This window comes from Triticum aestivum, chromosome 7A (assembly GCF_018294505.1).
Source record: "Triticum aestivum cultivar Chinese Spring chromosome 7A, IWGSC CS RefSeq v2.1, whole genome shotgun sequence".
NCBI lineage: Eukaryota > Viridiplantae > Streptophyta > Magnoliopsida > Poales > Poaceae > Triticum > Triticum aestivum.
The window spans coordinates 614,381,346-614,395,860 of NC_057812.1; the positions used below are offsets into that span (position 1 = coordinate 614,381,346).

General features: G+C 46.4%; 1 protein-coding gene across 3 annotated transcripts; it reads left to right on the forward strand.

The window, feature by feature from the left end:
• Positions 1-4,686: 4,686 nt before the first annotated feature.
• On the forward strand, positions 4,687-12,059 carry LOC123148642 (uncharacterized). Of its 3 annotated transcripts, none has more exons than XM_044568114.1 (19): positions 4,687-4,886; positions 5,614-5,836; positions 5,936-6,163; positions 6,310-6,396; positions 6,473-6,562; positions 6,637-6,763; positions 6,848-6,948; positions 7,040-7,208; positions 7,336-7,457; positions 7,924-8,052; positions 8,145-8,243; positions 8,338-8,395; positions 8,478-8,553; positions 8,644-8,770; positions 8,922-9,079; positions 10,209-10,281; positions 10,368-10,562; positions 10,649-10,742; positions 11,069-12,059. In XM_044568114.1, the coding sequence occupies exons 2-19, from the start codon at positions 5,762-5,764 to the stop codon at positions 11,884-11,886; spliced, it is 2,826 nt and encodes a 941-aa protein (XP_044424049.1). In that variant the 5' UTR covers positions 4,687-4,886; positions 5,614-5,761; the 3' UTR covers positions 11,887-12,059. The 3 variants fall into 3 exon arrangements, with proteins under 3 accessions (XP_044424049.1, XP_044424050.1, XP_044424053.1); XM_044568115.1 differs by having other exon boundaries at positions 5,690-5,836; XM_044568118.1 differs by having other exon boundaries at positions 5,703-5,836.
• The last annotated feature ends 2,456 nt before the right edge of the window (positions 12,060-14,515 follow it).

Here is a 14,515-nt window from a genome sequence, read left to right on the forward strand (position 1 = left end):
CAACGTGAGCTGAAAGGCCTCTGCCTGAAGTTGTTGCGCCCGTACGTCCAAAGCCGCCCGCTTTGTGGCTAATCTAGTATCTTCAGCTGCTAAGGTTTCCCTGGCCCGGGCGATCTCATCGCGAACCTGCGCCACCTCTGCCTCATGCTCAGATTGGTTCGCAGGGACAACTGTAGCAGTTAACAAGGCCGTAAGTTTATCCATGAGATCCATCAGCACCTGAGCCGGTGAGCGCACAGGGCCTCCTGCTCCGGCTGCTCCTAACCCGGACATTATCGCCACTGAGGCCATAGAATTTTGGCCGGGTTGAGTACCAGCCATGAAGACTCCTGCCCAGTTTGGCGACTCTGAGGGGTCCAAAATAGTGCTGCCATCGGAACAGCCCCCAAGCACACCATCTTGAACTTGATACAGCGAATCTGTTGAGCCGGCGGACGAATCACCGTCAGAGAAAACGGCCGGCTCACCATCACCTTCAGATCATTCAGGAAGTTCACCTCCGTGGATGCAACCCACAAAGGCACGCTTCACGACGGGTTGAGCTCGGGCAGGTTTCGCACGCTGAGCCGTCTCGATGAGGTCAGTGCAGCTGTCCGGCTCAGGGCCCAGCTCACCCATCTGGCCGATGAAGACGTGAATTCCGCCAAAGGGGACCCGGTACCCGTACTCAATTGAGCCGGCGTCGGGGCCCCAGCCTTCGTCGTCGATGTAGATCTTGCCGCGACGACTCTTGGTCATCCGGCCAACTGCGTATCCCTTGAGCCCTTCGAAGCTGCCCTTCAAGAACTCAAATCCACCATGCGCTGGCCCCACGGTGGGCGCCAACTGTCGTGGAATTGTCACGGCAGATGTCCTTTTGCAAGGACTTAGTCGTGGAGCCATCGCAACTAGAAAGCTTAAAGGGGTTAATCGGGACAAGGACACGCGAGGTTTATACTAGTTCAGCCCCTTACGGTGAAGGAAGGCCTACGTCTAGTTGGGTTGGAATTGCTTGAGGTTTCGATGACCAGGGAGCGAGATACGCTATGCCTGGCTCTCGATCAGTTGTTTTCTCCCTTAAGCCGCTGGCGGGTCGTCCCCTTATATACACGGGTTGACGCCCTGCGACCTATAGAGTCCCGGCCGGCTCATAAACAGTGTCCGGCTCGGCGACTAGTTACTTCTACCTTACAGTACAAGTTATACCATCATGGCGGTTTATCTTTACGGGCCTCAGAGTCGCTTGTGGGCCTTTAAGCCTTTTAGTGAACCGTCATCTTCATGCCTTGGTCTTGGGCTTCTGATGAACCTCTATTTGTGTAATCCGGCCCCTCCTGAATGGCTTACACAAATAGTCATATCCCCAACACCATAGGATTTTTTCCATTGAGTCTAGGCTAATGTTTATTTTCCTATGAAATGTGAAGGATAGGAAGAATTCCTCCATAGGAATAGAATTTCATTCCTACAAACCAAAGAGCTCTGAAGGAACTTTTCCTATAGAAATCCTATCCTATGAAAATCCTACAAAATTCCTCCAAACCAAAGGAGGCCGTCATGTGGCTTCGCCACTGGTAGTACGTACTCCCTACACAGATGATCTCAGCGTGTTTCTCATTTTGGTAAAGAATCCATGCAACCTTTTTACTCGCAAATAGGAAGAAGAATGAAAGGAACAGATCTGCATCCAGTTGCACGCGCTCCCTTAGTAGACAAGGAATCAATTCTATTAATACCCTGTTTGTTTAGTCTTTTGCTTCCGTTTTTACAGTTTTTTCACTTTAGCAAAAAAAACAAACCCCAAAACTCCCAAATAAAGCCTTTTATTTTGTTTTGGCTCATGAATCAATATCTATCTCATGATGGTACCAGCCAAAAGCCGAAGCAAAAAACCCTTATTTAGGAGTTTTCGTGGCTTTTTTGTGAAAATAAAAAAATGAAAGCAGAAGCAAAAGCCCAAAATAACAGATATTAATTCGCAAGACAGACGGAATCATCATCTTAAACTGGATTCCAGTTCCATGGGTCGACCGGCCGATGATTAGCGATCGCTACATATACAGAATTGACTCCAAAGCTAATAAGAAAGGTGACATGAGGGCTTAGGCGCAAACCCGGCCGCTCCTTTTTTTTAAGGAAATAACCCGGCCGCTCCTTCTTTTTTTTTAAGGAAATAACCCGGCCGCTCCTTCGAAATAAATAAATACCTCGCCCACTGTGGCTCGAGGGGATCCGACGCGTGCGCGAGAGAGGGGAGAAAAGAAAGGCCGGAAAGCGGTTTGGTTGGGGTATGTGCTTGTCCGTGGAGAAAAAAGGGAAGGAGTTTTGTGACTTTTTTTTGTGAGCGAGGGAGGTTTCTCTTGGTGGTCGGAGGAGCGGCAGCGTCCCCGGGTGTAGCAAAGAGATTCCGAGCACCATAAATCTGAGGTAAACGGGACTGAGTTTTCTGATGTCTCCTCCTCATTACCTCATTAGATGCGTTCAAGCTCAACGTGAGCTGAAAGGCCTCTGCCTGAAGTTGTTGCGCCCGTACGTCCAAAGCCGCCTGCTTTGTGGCTAATCTAGTATCTTCAGCTGCTAAGGTTTCCCTGGCCCGGGCGATCTCATCGCGAACCTGCGCCACCTCTGCCTCATGCTCAGATTGGTTCGCAGGGACAACTGTAGCAGTTAACAAGGCCGTAAGTTTATCCATGAGATCCATCAGCACCTGAGCCGGTGAGCGCACAGGGCCTCCTGCTCCGGCTGCTCCTAACCCGGACATTATCGCCACTGAGGCCGTAGAATTTTGGCCGGGTTGAGTACCAGCCATGAAGACTCCTGCCCAGTTTGGCGACTCTGAGGGGTCCAAAATAGTGCTGCCATCGGAACAGCCCCCAAGCACACCATCTTGAACTTGATACAGCGAATCTGTTGAGCCGGCGGACGAATCACCGTCAGAGAGAACGGCCGGCTCACCATCACCTTCAGATCATTCAGGAAGTTCACCTCCGTGGATGCAACCTACAAAGGCACGCTTCACGACGGGTTGAGCTCGGGCGGGTTTCGCACGCTGAGCCGTCTCGACGAGGTCAGTGCAGCTGTCCGGCTCAGGGCCCAGCTCACCCATCTGGCCGATGAAGACGTGAATTCCGCCAAAGGGGACCCGGTACTCATACTCAATTGAGCCGGCGTCGGGGCCCCAGCCTTCGTCGTCGATGTAGATCTTGCCGCGACGACTCTTGGTCATCCGGCCAACTGCGTATCCCTTGAGCCCTTCGAAGCTGCCCTTCAAGAACTCAAATCCACCATGCGCTGGCCCCACGGTGGGCACCAACTGTCGTGGAATTGTCACGGCAGATGTCCTTTTGCAAGGACTTAGTCGTGGAGCCATCGCAACTAGAAAGCTTAAAGGGGTTAATCGGGACAAGGACACGCGAGGTTTATACTAGTTCAGCCCCTTACGGTGAAGGAAGGCCTACGTCTAGTTGGGTTGGAATTGCTTGAGGTTTCGATGACCAGGGAGCGAGATACGCTATGCCTGGCTCTCGATCAGTTGTTTTCTCCCCTAAGCCGCTGGCGGGTCGTCCCCTTATATACACGGGTTGACGCCCTGCGACCTATAGAGTCCCGTCCGGCTCATAAACAGTGTCCGGCTCGGCGACTAGTTACTTCTACCTTACAGTACAAGTTATACCATCATGGCGGTTTATCTTTACGGGCCTCAGAGTCGCTTGTGGGCCTTTAAGCCTTTTAGTGAACCGTCATCTTCATGCCTTGGTCTTGGGCTTCTGATGAACCTCTATTTGTGTAATCCGGCCCCTCCTGGATGGCTTACACAAATAGTCATATCCCCAACACCATAGGATTTTTTCCATTGAGTCTAGGCTAATGTTTATTTTCCTATGAAATGTGAAGGATAGGAAGAATTCCTCCATAGGAATAGAATTTCATTCCTACAAACCAAAGAGCTCTGAAGGAACTTTTCCTATAGAAATCCTATCCTATGAAAATCCTACAAAATTCCTCCAAACCAAAGGAGGCCGTCATGTGGCTTCGCCACTGGTAGTACGTACTCCCTACACAGATGATCTCAGCGTGTTTCTCATTTTGGTAAAGAATCCATGCAACCTTTTTACTCGCAAATAGGAAGAAGAATGAAAGGAACAGATCTGCATCCAGTTGCACGCGCTCCCTTAGTAGACAAGGAATCAATTCTATTAATACCCTGTTTGTTTAGTCTTTTGCTTCCGTTTTTACAGTTTTTTCACTTTAGCAAGAAAAAAACCCCCCAAAACTCCCAAATAAAGCCTTTTATTTTGTTTTGGCTCATGAATCAATATCTATCTCATGATGGTATCAGCCAAAAGCCGAAGCAAAAAACCCTTATTTAGGAGCTTTCGTGGCCTTTTTGTGAAAATAAAAAAATGAAAGCAGAAGCAAAAGCCCAAAATAACAGATATTAATTCGCAAGACAGACGGAATCATCATCTTAAACTGGATTCCAGTTCCATGGGTCGACCGGCCGATGATTAGCGATCGCTACATATACAGAATTGACTCCAAAGCTAATAAGAAAGGTGACGTGAGGGCTTAGGCGCAAACCCGGCCGCTCCTTTTTTTTTTAAGGAAATAACCCGGCCGCTCCTTCTTTTTTTTTAAGGAAATAACCCGGCCGCTCCTTCGAAATAAATAAATACCTCGCCCACTGTGGCTCGAGGGAGCGCTGCCGCTCCTCCGACCACCAAGAGAAACCTCCCTCGCTCACAAAAAAAAGTCACAAAACTCCTTCCCTTTTTTCTCCACGGACAAGCACATACCCCAACCAAACCGCTTTCCGGCCTTTCTTTTCTCCCCTCTCTCGCGCACGCGTCGGATCCCCGGCGCCGGGGGACTCCGCCGGCTCACTCCCACGACTGGCGCGGGCAGAGGTAATCCGCTCCCCCGCTTCTCGACGGGTTTTTCCGGGGTGGGGGCGATATTTTGGGGGTAATCCCGCAGCTCGGAGGCCGGGATTCGGTTCTGTGGTCGTGGATGGCCGGCCGGCCGGGCGGTTCCGCCTCCGAGCCCCGGGGCTCGTCGTGCCTGCGAGTCCCGCCCGCAGCCGGGCCGGAGGACGCGATCAGGCCAAAGTTCGTCGCTTCGACGCCAAGCAAAGTCCAGTTTCCGCGTTTCATCGGCAACAAATAGGTGTCAAGTTTGCTGCTGCGGCGGTTCATCCCCTCCCCTGCAGGCCGCGGCGGTGGATTCTTTCCAGTGTTCCTGCTTGATGAAGCCTAGTTTCCGTCCCCAGATATGGGAGACCCCACCCTCTCCCTGTAGGAGAGGAGGACAAGAACAGTCATAGTCCAGTAGTACCAGTACTGTAAGCTGTGCAGCTACCGCCGCACACGCACCTGCATTCTCCTCTTGTGCCCGCGCGTCTTGTGGTTGTTGTGGTTGTTGGGGGTGGCGTTGTCTCGGAGACCACTTGCTCATGCCTTTGTCATGTCGCATACATGCTGCTTCTGCAAAACCAGGCCATCTGCTTTTGCCTTTCAATTTTGCTCTATTTTTTTGTTGCATTAACGCAAGCAACTGGAGAGCTATCAACTCAAACGAATATGTTTGTCATGTCAAGTCACTTTCTCTGAATAACTGACCTGTGTGTGAATGAAGGTCAAGAGAGTTGCTGATTCTGCTTTGCTTCCCTGAACCTGTGGCGTTGCACAAGACAAACTAACTGTCCTGCTAGGAGCCTCGAGCAGGGCTGCCCACGGCGTGCCGGAATCTTCCGTCGTCCCTCCTCCTGACCGGCTGACTTCCGATGGGATGGGGAACCCTCATAACCAGGCGCCTCAAAGTTTTTTCCTTGGCGCTGTTCGTCTACTTCGACTACAAGGTGTGTTTCTGCTTCTTTCTATGATGTTCTTTCGACATCCAGTCTCTTCTTCTGTTGTTCTGGTGGAAGCAGATTAACATCTTTCCGAGGTACAAGCAGGCTGTTCAGAAGAGAGTCCAGTGGGTTAGCGCTGTCAAGAAGAATGCTATATGGGCAAAGACGCACGAGCGGAATGCGCGTCGTGTTCTCAACCTGATGATAGAGCTAGAAGGTTTGTGGGTGAAAATGGGCCAGTATCTGTCCACAAGAGCAGACGTGCTTCCTGAGCCGTACATAGAGGTCCTGAAGCAGCTGCAGGACTCGCTTCCTCCACGCCCTCTTGAAGAGGTATGTATACATTGATTAGTGAATGGTAGATTGAAAAATAATTTAATCATAAGCATTTCCATTTTTGTAGCCAACCAATCTGGCAACATCATATAGCATGACTTAATGTAGTTCATCCTAGTCTTAGTTCTGTCTGTCGTGTGCAGGTTTGTGGAACCATAGAAAAAGAACTTGGGAAACCCATGCGTCAACTATTTGCTACTTTTGACGTTGACCCTCTTGCGACCGCATCAGTAAGTCCTGTTGCTCCCAAATGAACTATATTTTCTCTGGTGTAAATTCATAGCATGGTTGAACACTTCTTGACAGATAGCACAAGTTCATCGTGCAACTCTGGAAGACGGCAGAGAAGTGGTTGTCAAAGTTCAGCATGATGGTATCAAAGAGATCATATTAGAGGTTCTTTTCTTTTCTGGAAATAGTGTTTTGTAAGACAAGTAGGATTGCTATTGTAACTTTTCATCTGTGATCAGGATTTGAAGAATGCAAAATCATTGATCGAATGGATTGCATGGGCAGAACCTCAGTATGATTTCAACCCAATGATTGATGAATGGTGCAAGGAGGCACCCAAGGAACTTGATTTCAATCATGAAGCAGGTAGTTCTCCTTGTTCAGATTCTTAGGTACAGTCATTCATAAAGAGGTCATCATGATAATGTAAGGGGCAAAATCTACTTTCAGAGAATACTAGGACTGTCTCCAAGAATCTTAGTCGGAAAACTGAAGGTGGGAGTGGCAGTGTTTCCAGCGATGTTGACGTACTGATACCAGAAATTATTCAGGTCTAACTGTCAGCCCGAATTTATTCTTTTGTCTTGCATTAGGGTTTGCAAATCACGTGACCATCATCTGACCCATTCTTCTTTGTATCAGTCTACTGAAAAGATTCTAATTCTGGAATACATGGACGGCATTCGCTTACATGACAATGATTCATTGGAAGAATATGGTGTTGATAAGAAAAGACTCGTTGAAGAGATAACCCGTGCTTATGCTCATCAAATATACATTGACGGTTTCTTCAATGGCGATCCTCATCCTGGTATTGTAATTCTATGCTTCTTTAGGCAGATCTTGTGTTACATAAATTCTTTTCTCCAATATTTCCATTGGATTTCTTTGTGTTGCTTTCACACCGATTCATACTAACATGCTTTTCTTTTCTGTAGGCAATTTTCTTGTAAGCAAGGAACCTCCACATAAACCGATTCTCCTTGATTTTGGGCTCACTAAACGCATATCACAATCAATGAAGCAGGCACTAGCAAAGATGTTTTTATCATGCGCTGAGGTTTGTAACATTTTGATCTTACAAATAATACACATGGCATCAAAGAGTAAGAGTATCTTTTGTAGTTATAAGCAACAAGCATTTCCTTAAGATAACTGTAACCCCTCTTTGTATTATGGTTGAATCAAAAGAAGCATATCTTTTAATATTTTAACTTTTTTCATGTAATAAATATTGTGGCTCTTTATCCCTGCATTACACACCAGTGATATTGCAGACTGGTAGATGACACGGCATATTCAACAACTATAAGATAAGCAAGACAGAATCAGGAACTTGGCTTTATTTTTGCGATCATGTTTTTTCCTATAGTAAATTATTAAATTTCACGCGACACCACTTGATCATAGGCACAAATGTAAATTTTTGTTAGATGTTTGATTCATTCTATCTTTTGTCGCTTATTACTAGCTTCCCATTCTTTTGTTTAAACTCTATAATTTAAAATTCTGAGATCAACGTGTAGGGGGACCAAGTGGCACTGCTGTCAGCCTTTGCAGAGATGGGGCTTAAGCTGCGAGTTGACATGCCTCAGCAGTCTATGGAGATTGCCTCAATATTTTTTCGCCAGTCCACTACAGCAACTGAAGCGAAAGTATGCTGAAGGCCCGTTCTAGATTTTCTTTGTTCCTAATACTGCAGGAAGTTGTAGTAACTGGTTGGTTGTGGTTTGTTCCTACTTATTAGGAGAACATTAAAGCATTGAATGAGCAAAGAGAACGAAACGCCAAAGCCCTTCAAGAGAAGATGAAATTGAACAAGAAGGAGGTTAAACATTTCAATCCTGTGAGTAGCCATGCCCAGCTAATTACTTTCCTTAAGCTGTGTTGGGTTTGTCAACCAAGAGACCGGTGTTAAATGAAGGTTTTCTTGCTATCAGGTTGATGCTTTCCCTGGGGATGCGATAATTTTTATGAGGGTCTTGAATCTTCTTAGAGGTATGTCTTTGTCTCTTGAACTTGTACATTCCTCTGACATGTCCATCATCTCACAGTGGCTGTTTTTCATTTATACCTGCAGGGCTTTCAGCTTCACTGAATGTTAGGATAGTTTATCTGGACATCATGAGACCATTTGCTGAATCAACTTTGCTAGGGTGAGATGCACGCCATGCCTGTGTTTTGCATCAGCTTTGTGCGGATCATTCTTTTCGAATTGCTAATAATTTAGGCTTCATTGATATCAGGAGTATGACACGTGGGCCCTCAACTAATAGCGAGTGGATTTATGACTCACCTGTTAACTCTGAAGTGGAGTCTAAACTGAGGAGTCTTCTACTCGAGATGGGAAGCGACAAAATTTTGGGACTACAAGTGGGTCAATAATCTCATGCCACTCATTTACATGCCATGACAGTACTGTAGCAATATTTTGTATGCCGAAATTTCACATCACGAGTTTACCAACGATATCTGCATACGGTTGTCTTGTTGCAACGCAGCCTTACTGATATTCCTCCCGCAGGTATGCGCATACAAAGATGGAAAGGTCATAATAGACACCGCTGCTGGTACATTAGGGAAATACGATCCACGTCCCGTTCAGCCTGATTCTCTGTTTCCGGTTTTCTCGGTGACGAAGGGTATCACTGCTGGAATGGTACATTGGCTCGTCGACCAAGGGTGAGTGGTTAATTTCAGCACCAAGTTTTTTCTTAGCATGCCACTGTAAATCTGTTTGCAGGCCATCTGGCTGCATTATGCTGTAGAATTAGTCGTGCTATGTGCAATATTTTTGCTCATCGTCATATTCATCTTCATCTTAGTTTTACTCGTACTACATGAAAAAGGGCCTAGAAGTATAAACATGGTAGCATGTTGCAAGGAAACAGGGTATTCTCTCTCAGTATACTCAACATTCAGTGTACTATGTTGCTGTAGTTTTAGTTGCAGTCTCACTTTACCCTTTCCATTTCTTCCCTGCGTCTAAAAAACGGACAGGGATCAGGTGACTTGCCCACTGCGAGTCACGCCGTAACTTGTGGGCACCCATCCATTTGATCTGAAATGGACAGCCCAGATCAAGTCCAGTAGCAACAAGGACTATTATTCACGATTTACTGTTCATGAGGTACTGTAGACCGGATCCTGTAGACGTACACTGTAGCTGTCTCATTGTTTACGTCGAAGGGTATAAAGAGGGTGGCAAGTCGCTATACTGTTCACCGGTACTCGCCCACAGCAAGTCACCGGATCTCAGTCCCTAAAAAACGGACAGCGCTGAGCGTCCCTCTCTTTCTCTCTCCCCGACCGAAGGGCCCCATCCCACCCCCACTTCCCCACGAGATTTTCAAAAAACCCCCTTCCCTCCACCCAAAACCCTAAGCCGCCCCAGACTGCGGCGGTGATGGAGGTGCCACCGGAGATGCTCGACGCCCTGGCAGGATGGTTCACGCAGACGCTCTCCCCCGCCGCTGAGCAGAGCCTCTCCGCCACAGCCTCCACCCCGGGCTTCGCGCTTTGTGGATGTTATTGGCAGCATCCACTGTTGGTCGAAAAGAAAGTCTCACTTCACAGAAGTCACACTTTTTTTTTGACATTATGTGTGTTCTGAGTTCTGACGCACCTAAAAGGATCTGTGCTTCTAGTTTAGGCTTCCTAGCATCTCATTCTTATGTGAAGCAGATCCTTTGGATCTCTGGCTGTTGTGCATGATTCTCTTTGGAGAACAATAAGCATCTTTTCCATGTTGCCTTATGCTTTTATACACTTTATCTTGTCCATATAGTGACTGTATGCTCTGATCTTTCAGGAAGTTGAAGTATGAAGAAACAGTTGCCGATATATGGCCAAAATTTGGGACTAACAAAAAGGAGCTAATCAAGGTGCAAAAACTTATTTCACTTATGCTATGTAATGAGACACAGTGTTTCAGGATAATAACAGACTCATTTGTCACTTCGTAATAAAGGTGCACCATCTTCTCAATCATACATCTGGTTTACATAATGCTCTGGGAGATGTGGTCAAAACCGATCCTATGTCGGTATGTGATTGGGAAGAGATGCTAGACCAGATTGCCAAATCTACACCCGAAACTGAGCCTGGTTCATCACAAATTTATCACTACCTATCCTTTGGTTGGCTGTGTGGCGGTCTCATAGAGGTATAATTAATCTAAGGAAGTGCACTCATACTGCTTCTGTTGTAACTTTATTTATGTATCCTAACACTGGCATTTGACAATAACAGCATGCATCGGGGAGGAAGTTTCAAGAGATCCTAGAAGAGGCTATTGTTCATCCTCTTCACATCGAGGGAGAGCTATATGTCGGAATTCCTCCAGGTATGTTGACAGATCTAAAAAGGAAGTGTTTAGATACTTTACAATATTTGTTCTTTGGTTTTTCCGTGATTATGCAAATTGTCTCCTATATGCTGCTTTTCTTCAGTCTGAAAGAGTCAGAAACAGAAGTACTGGTACAATGTTTGAAATTTAACTTCATGAAAAACGAAACCCTAGGGAGAGACTACAGCGTACCTGGAAATAACACATTGTATTACTAATTCAGCATATGGTGATCAAGACAACTTTGGACTAAGCTTCAATTTCCAGTTCCGAGAGGCACTTCTTACAAGGCTGACGTTGTTCATTACCTGTGCCCTTTTTAGGTGTTGAGTCTCGCCTGGCAACGCTGACGGTCGACATGGAAGAAATTCAGAAGCTACAAGGGATCAAGCCAGGGCCAGACGTCCCACCGGAACTGCTGAGCGGCATTGCGCAGATGGCGGCTGGCGTACCAGCTATGTTCAACACGCTGAATGTTCGCCGCGCCATTATCCCCGCCGCCAACGGCCACTTATCTGCCCGTGCGCTTGCTCGGTACTACGCGGCGCTGGCAGCCGGCGGTGCCATCCCCCCGCCGCACTCCAGCAATGCCAAGCCGCTCCTGGGCAGCCACGTGCACACGCCGGCATTCCCCACCGCCGCCACGTCCAAGAAGAAGAAGAGAGGCTCGGCGAAGAAGAGTAGAGGAAGCTCGAGCTCGATGGAGAAGGTCGAGTATGCCCAGCTGCGCACCAGCGACGCCGACAGCGAAGTGTCGGTGGCGGCATCAGGGAGCACCGGCGGCAGGTTGTTCAGCAACAGCGACAGCGGCATCATGGATGCGTTCATGGGCGTCGGCGAGTACTCAGGCATGATCCACCCGAACGGCAAGTTCGGGCTCGGGTTCAGGAGGTACGGCAGGTCCGGCGCGCCGCCGACGGGGTTTGGGCACTCCGGGATGGGCGGGTCGAACGGGTTCTGCGACCCGGAGCACGGGTTCGCCATCGCCGTGACGGTGAACAAGATGGCGCTGGGGTCCGTCACGCGGCGCGTGGTGCGGTTCGTGTGCGAGGAGCTGGGCGTGCCGGTGCCCGACGAGTTCTCCGTCGCCGGGGAGAAGGGGCCCGACATGGTGCTCAACCTCGCGCCGCCGGCGGAGTAGGTTGACATGTAGTGTAGATATTAATACACACACGCGCGGGGGTCATTTTGACGGGGCGTTTTTACACTGTAAAACTTCAGTAGCGGCTTGTACGTATGGAAATATAATTCTTGATGTGAATGATGGAAGAGGAGAATGCAAAATTGGCTCTAATACGTCAATTATTTGGTGAACTTTGCTCATTGCCGTTACAAAAACCAGGTTTATTTGCTACAGCTCCCTTTACTAACGAGCAACTGGCAACAAAATAATGTTATCCATTATGGAGGTGCGAATTTTTTAGTCAAGGGATTATTTTAACACGGTACAATAACACATGTTCACATACACTCATCCGTATAAGCACCAATGCCAAGTACAGGACTTGTACTCTGGTGGGTTAGTTAACCTAACCTTTAAACTAGGCTTAATTCTCACAGTCAATGGAATTGAGAAAACTAATTGTAGTTTCTCAGCTACGGCATGAAACCATACAAATGTGATCCTCAACTTTTTAAAACTAGTCATGCGCACTTACTAACCCAATTGACAATGAAAGACATTTACATAAATAAAATGAGAAAGATAAAAATATCTAATAAAAACAATGATGCTTTTTATAATCATTACTATGTTGAATCAAATATAAATTATTGGACACTGCCCTACATGTATTAAAAAAAGGAAATTTTAGGAAAACTAGTGAAAAGAGGAAATGTGGGAAAACTATGGTTCCATTACTCAAACAGGCGCAGCTAGATCGCTGGCCAACAGCACACTTACATCATCCGGCACTGCCTCCAACCACAGCCGTTGGGGCTCCTGGCCATTGCTACCCAACGCAGCAAGGGCGTGGGCGATTTTATTACAGTCTCGAGGAACAAATGAGAAGGCAAATGTGCTGAAATTGAGACGGATATCTCTGAAGAGAACACCTTCCGGGGCCCGATCATACTCGGAGCTCTGTACTGCGTGCAGGAGGGTTTGGCAATCCGATTCCACCACTATGTTGGAGATTCCCCATACTGCAGCAGCCGACAGCACCTGAAGGCATGCCTCCGCTTCAGTCTGGATTGCACTGACTGCATGTTGAATCTTTCCTGCCCCCGCCCCGACTGCATCTCCATCTCCAGTAAGTATTATCACGGATTACAAATCCCCATCCTCCGGACCCTGCAGTATTATGGAACGCCCCATCGACATTGATTTTCAATTGCTCCCCATCAGGCTTTGTCCATCTGCATGCCGGTCTGGCGGTCCGTTCCGTCACTGAATTCATTTTGAGCTGCAGGTGTTCCAAAGCCCAGGATCTCACTTGACCAGCCGTGTTCTCCCTTTGTTTAATTTATTCCTTTGGTTCCACCATTTCCATAGCATGCATGCCACTAGCACTTGGTCTTGTTCACCTAGTGTGATTATAATCTGCTGTACCACTTGCCTGGCATTTGCACAGGCACAAAGCCCTAGTCGAACATCTTCCAGCTGCATTTCTCTCCAGAGTTTCTTCGCCTCCTTGCATGCATCTTATGAATAAATGGCACCCGTCTTCATCCAGTCTTCGGCAGCACAAACAGAGAGTATCACATTCGATCCCTTTACGACTGATGTTCGATTTGACAAGCAGGCTATTGTGAGCCAGACGCCACAGGAACTCTTATGATTTGCCTTTTCTAAGACTTCTCATTTCCATATCATTTGGTACTCTTATGATTTTAGCCAATTGACAATGAAAGGAATTCACGAAAGTTAAAAAAAAGGGAAGGAAATAAAATTTTAATAATAATAATAAATATTTTATAATCATGAAAAAAAATGTAAATTTAAATATAATTTATTGGACGCTCATGGTAAGAGGGCATATGGATTCTTTGTTAGGTTTTATTAATAGTTGGTATTTTGAAAATACTTATGACTTACACCTTTTTCTAAGACTTATCATTTCCATATCTTTTGGCAACTATGAACAACTTATTAACTACGATTGATCTTATGGTTTTAGCCAATACAAATATACTTTCTTATGTATTCCATCAGTAAAGACTTTAATGATCTATACGCTCTTATATTTCTTTACGGAGGGAGTATATTTTTGTAATCTTACTTTTGAACTTGTTAAGAAAATGGTGTTTTCCATTACTTTTCGCTAATAGTTTGACACTCTACTCATTTTTTAAATCAAGTTTGTTGCAACTATGTGAAACCAAACAATGCGTTAATGGTGAAACCACTTTGACTGGTGTGGACTAGCAATTTTTCTTCTCTCCAAAATTTGAGGTTCAAATGTAGCTTGTATGACTACAAAATTTCAGGACCAAAACAAGACCTAGTTGAAGTACAAGGACATAGGGCAACTTTTTTTTTTGAAGATGTCGTAGATGTGAGTACTGTAAAGCTAACTAATAGTCTGTATAATAGCAAGCTTTAAGATGTCCTTCGTTTCCTTATTTTATTTCAGTGAGAATTGTCCTCTATAAAAGACGATTTCTACGTGGATCGGCAAACACGTGAGTGATGCGACTGGTCAAAATAGTAGCCAAGGACATGTATACGGCATTGTGCTTGTGCGTCGGCTATAGTTAACGGATCACCCATTTCACCTCTCCTATTATTTTTATTTTTAGGAGAGGCGAAATTGGGAAAAGCATTCCAA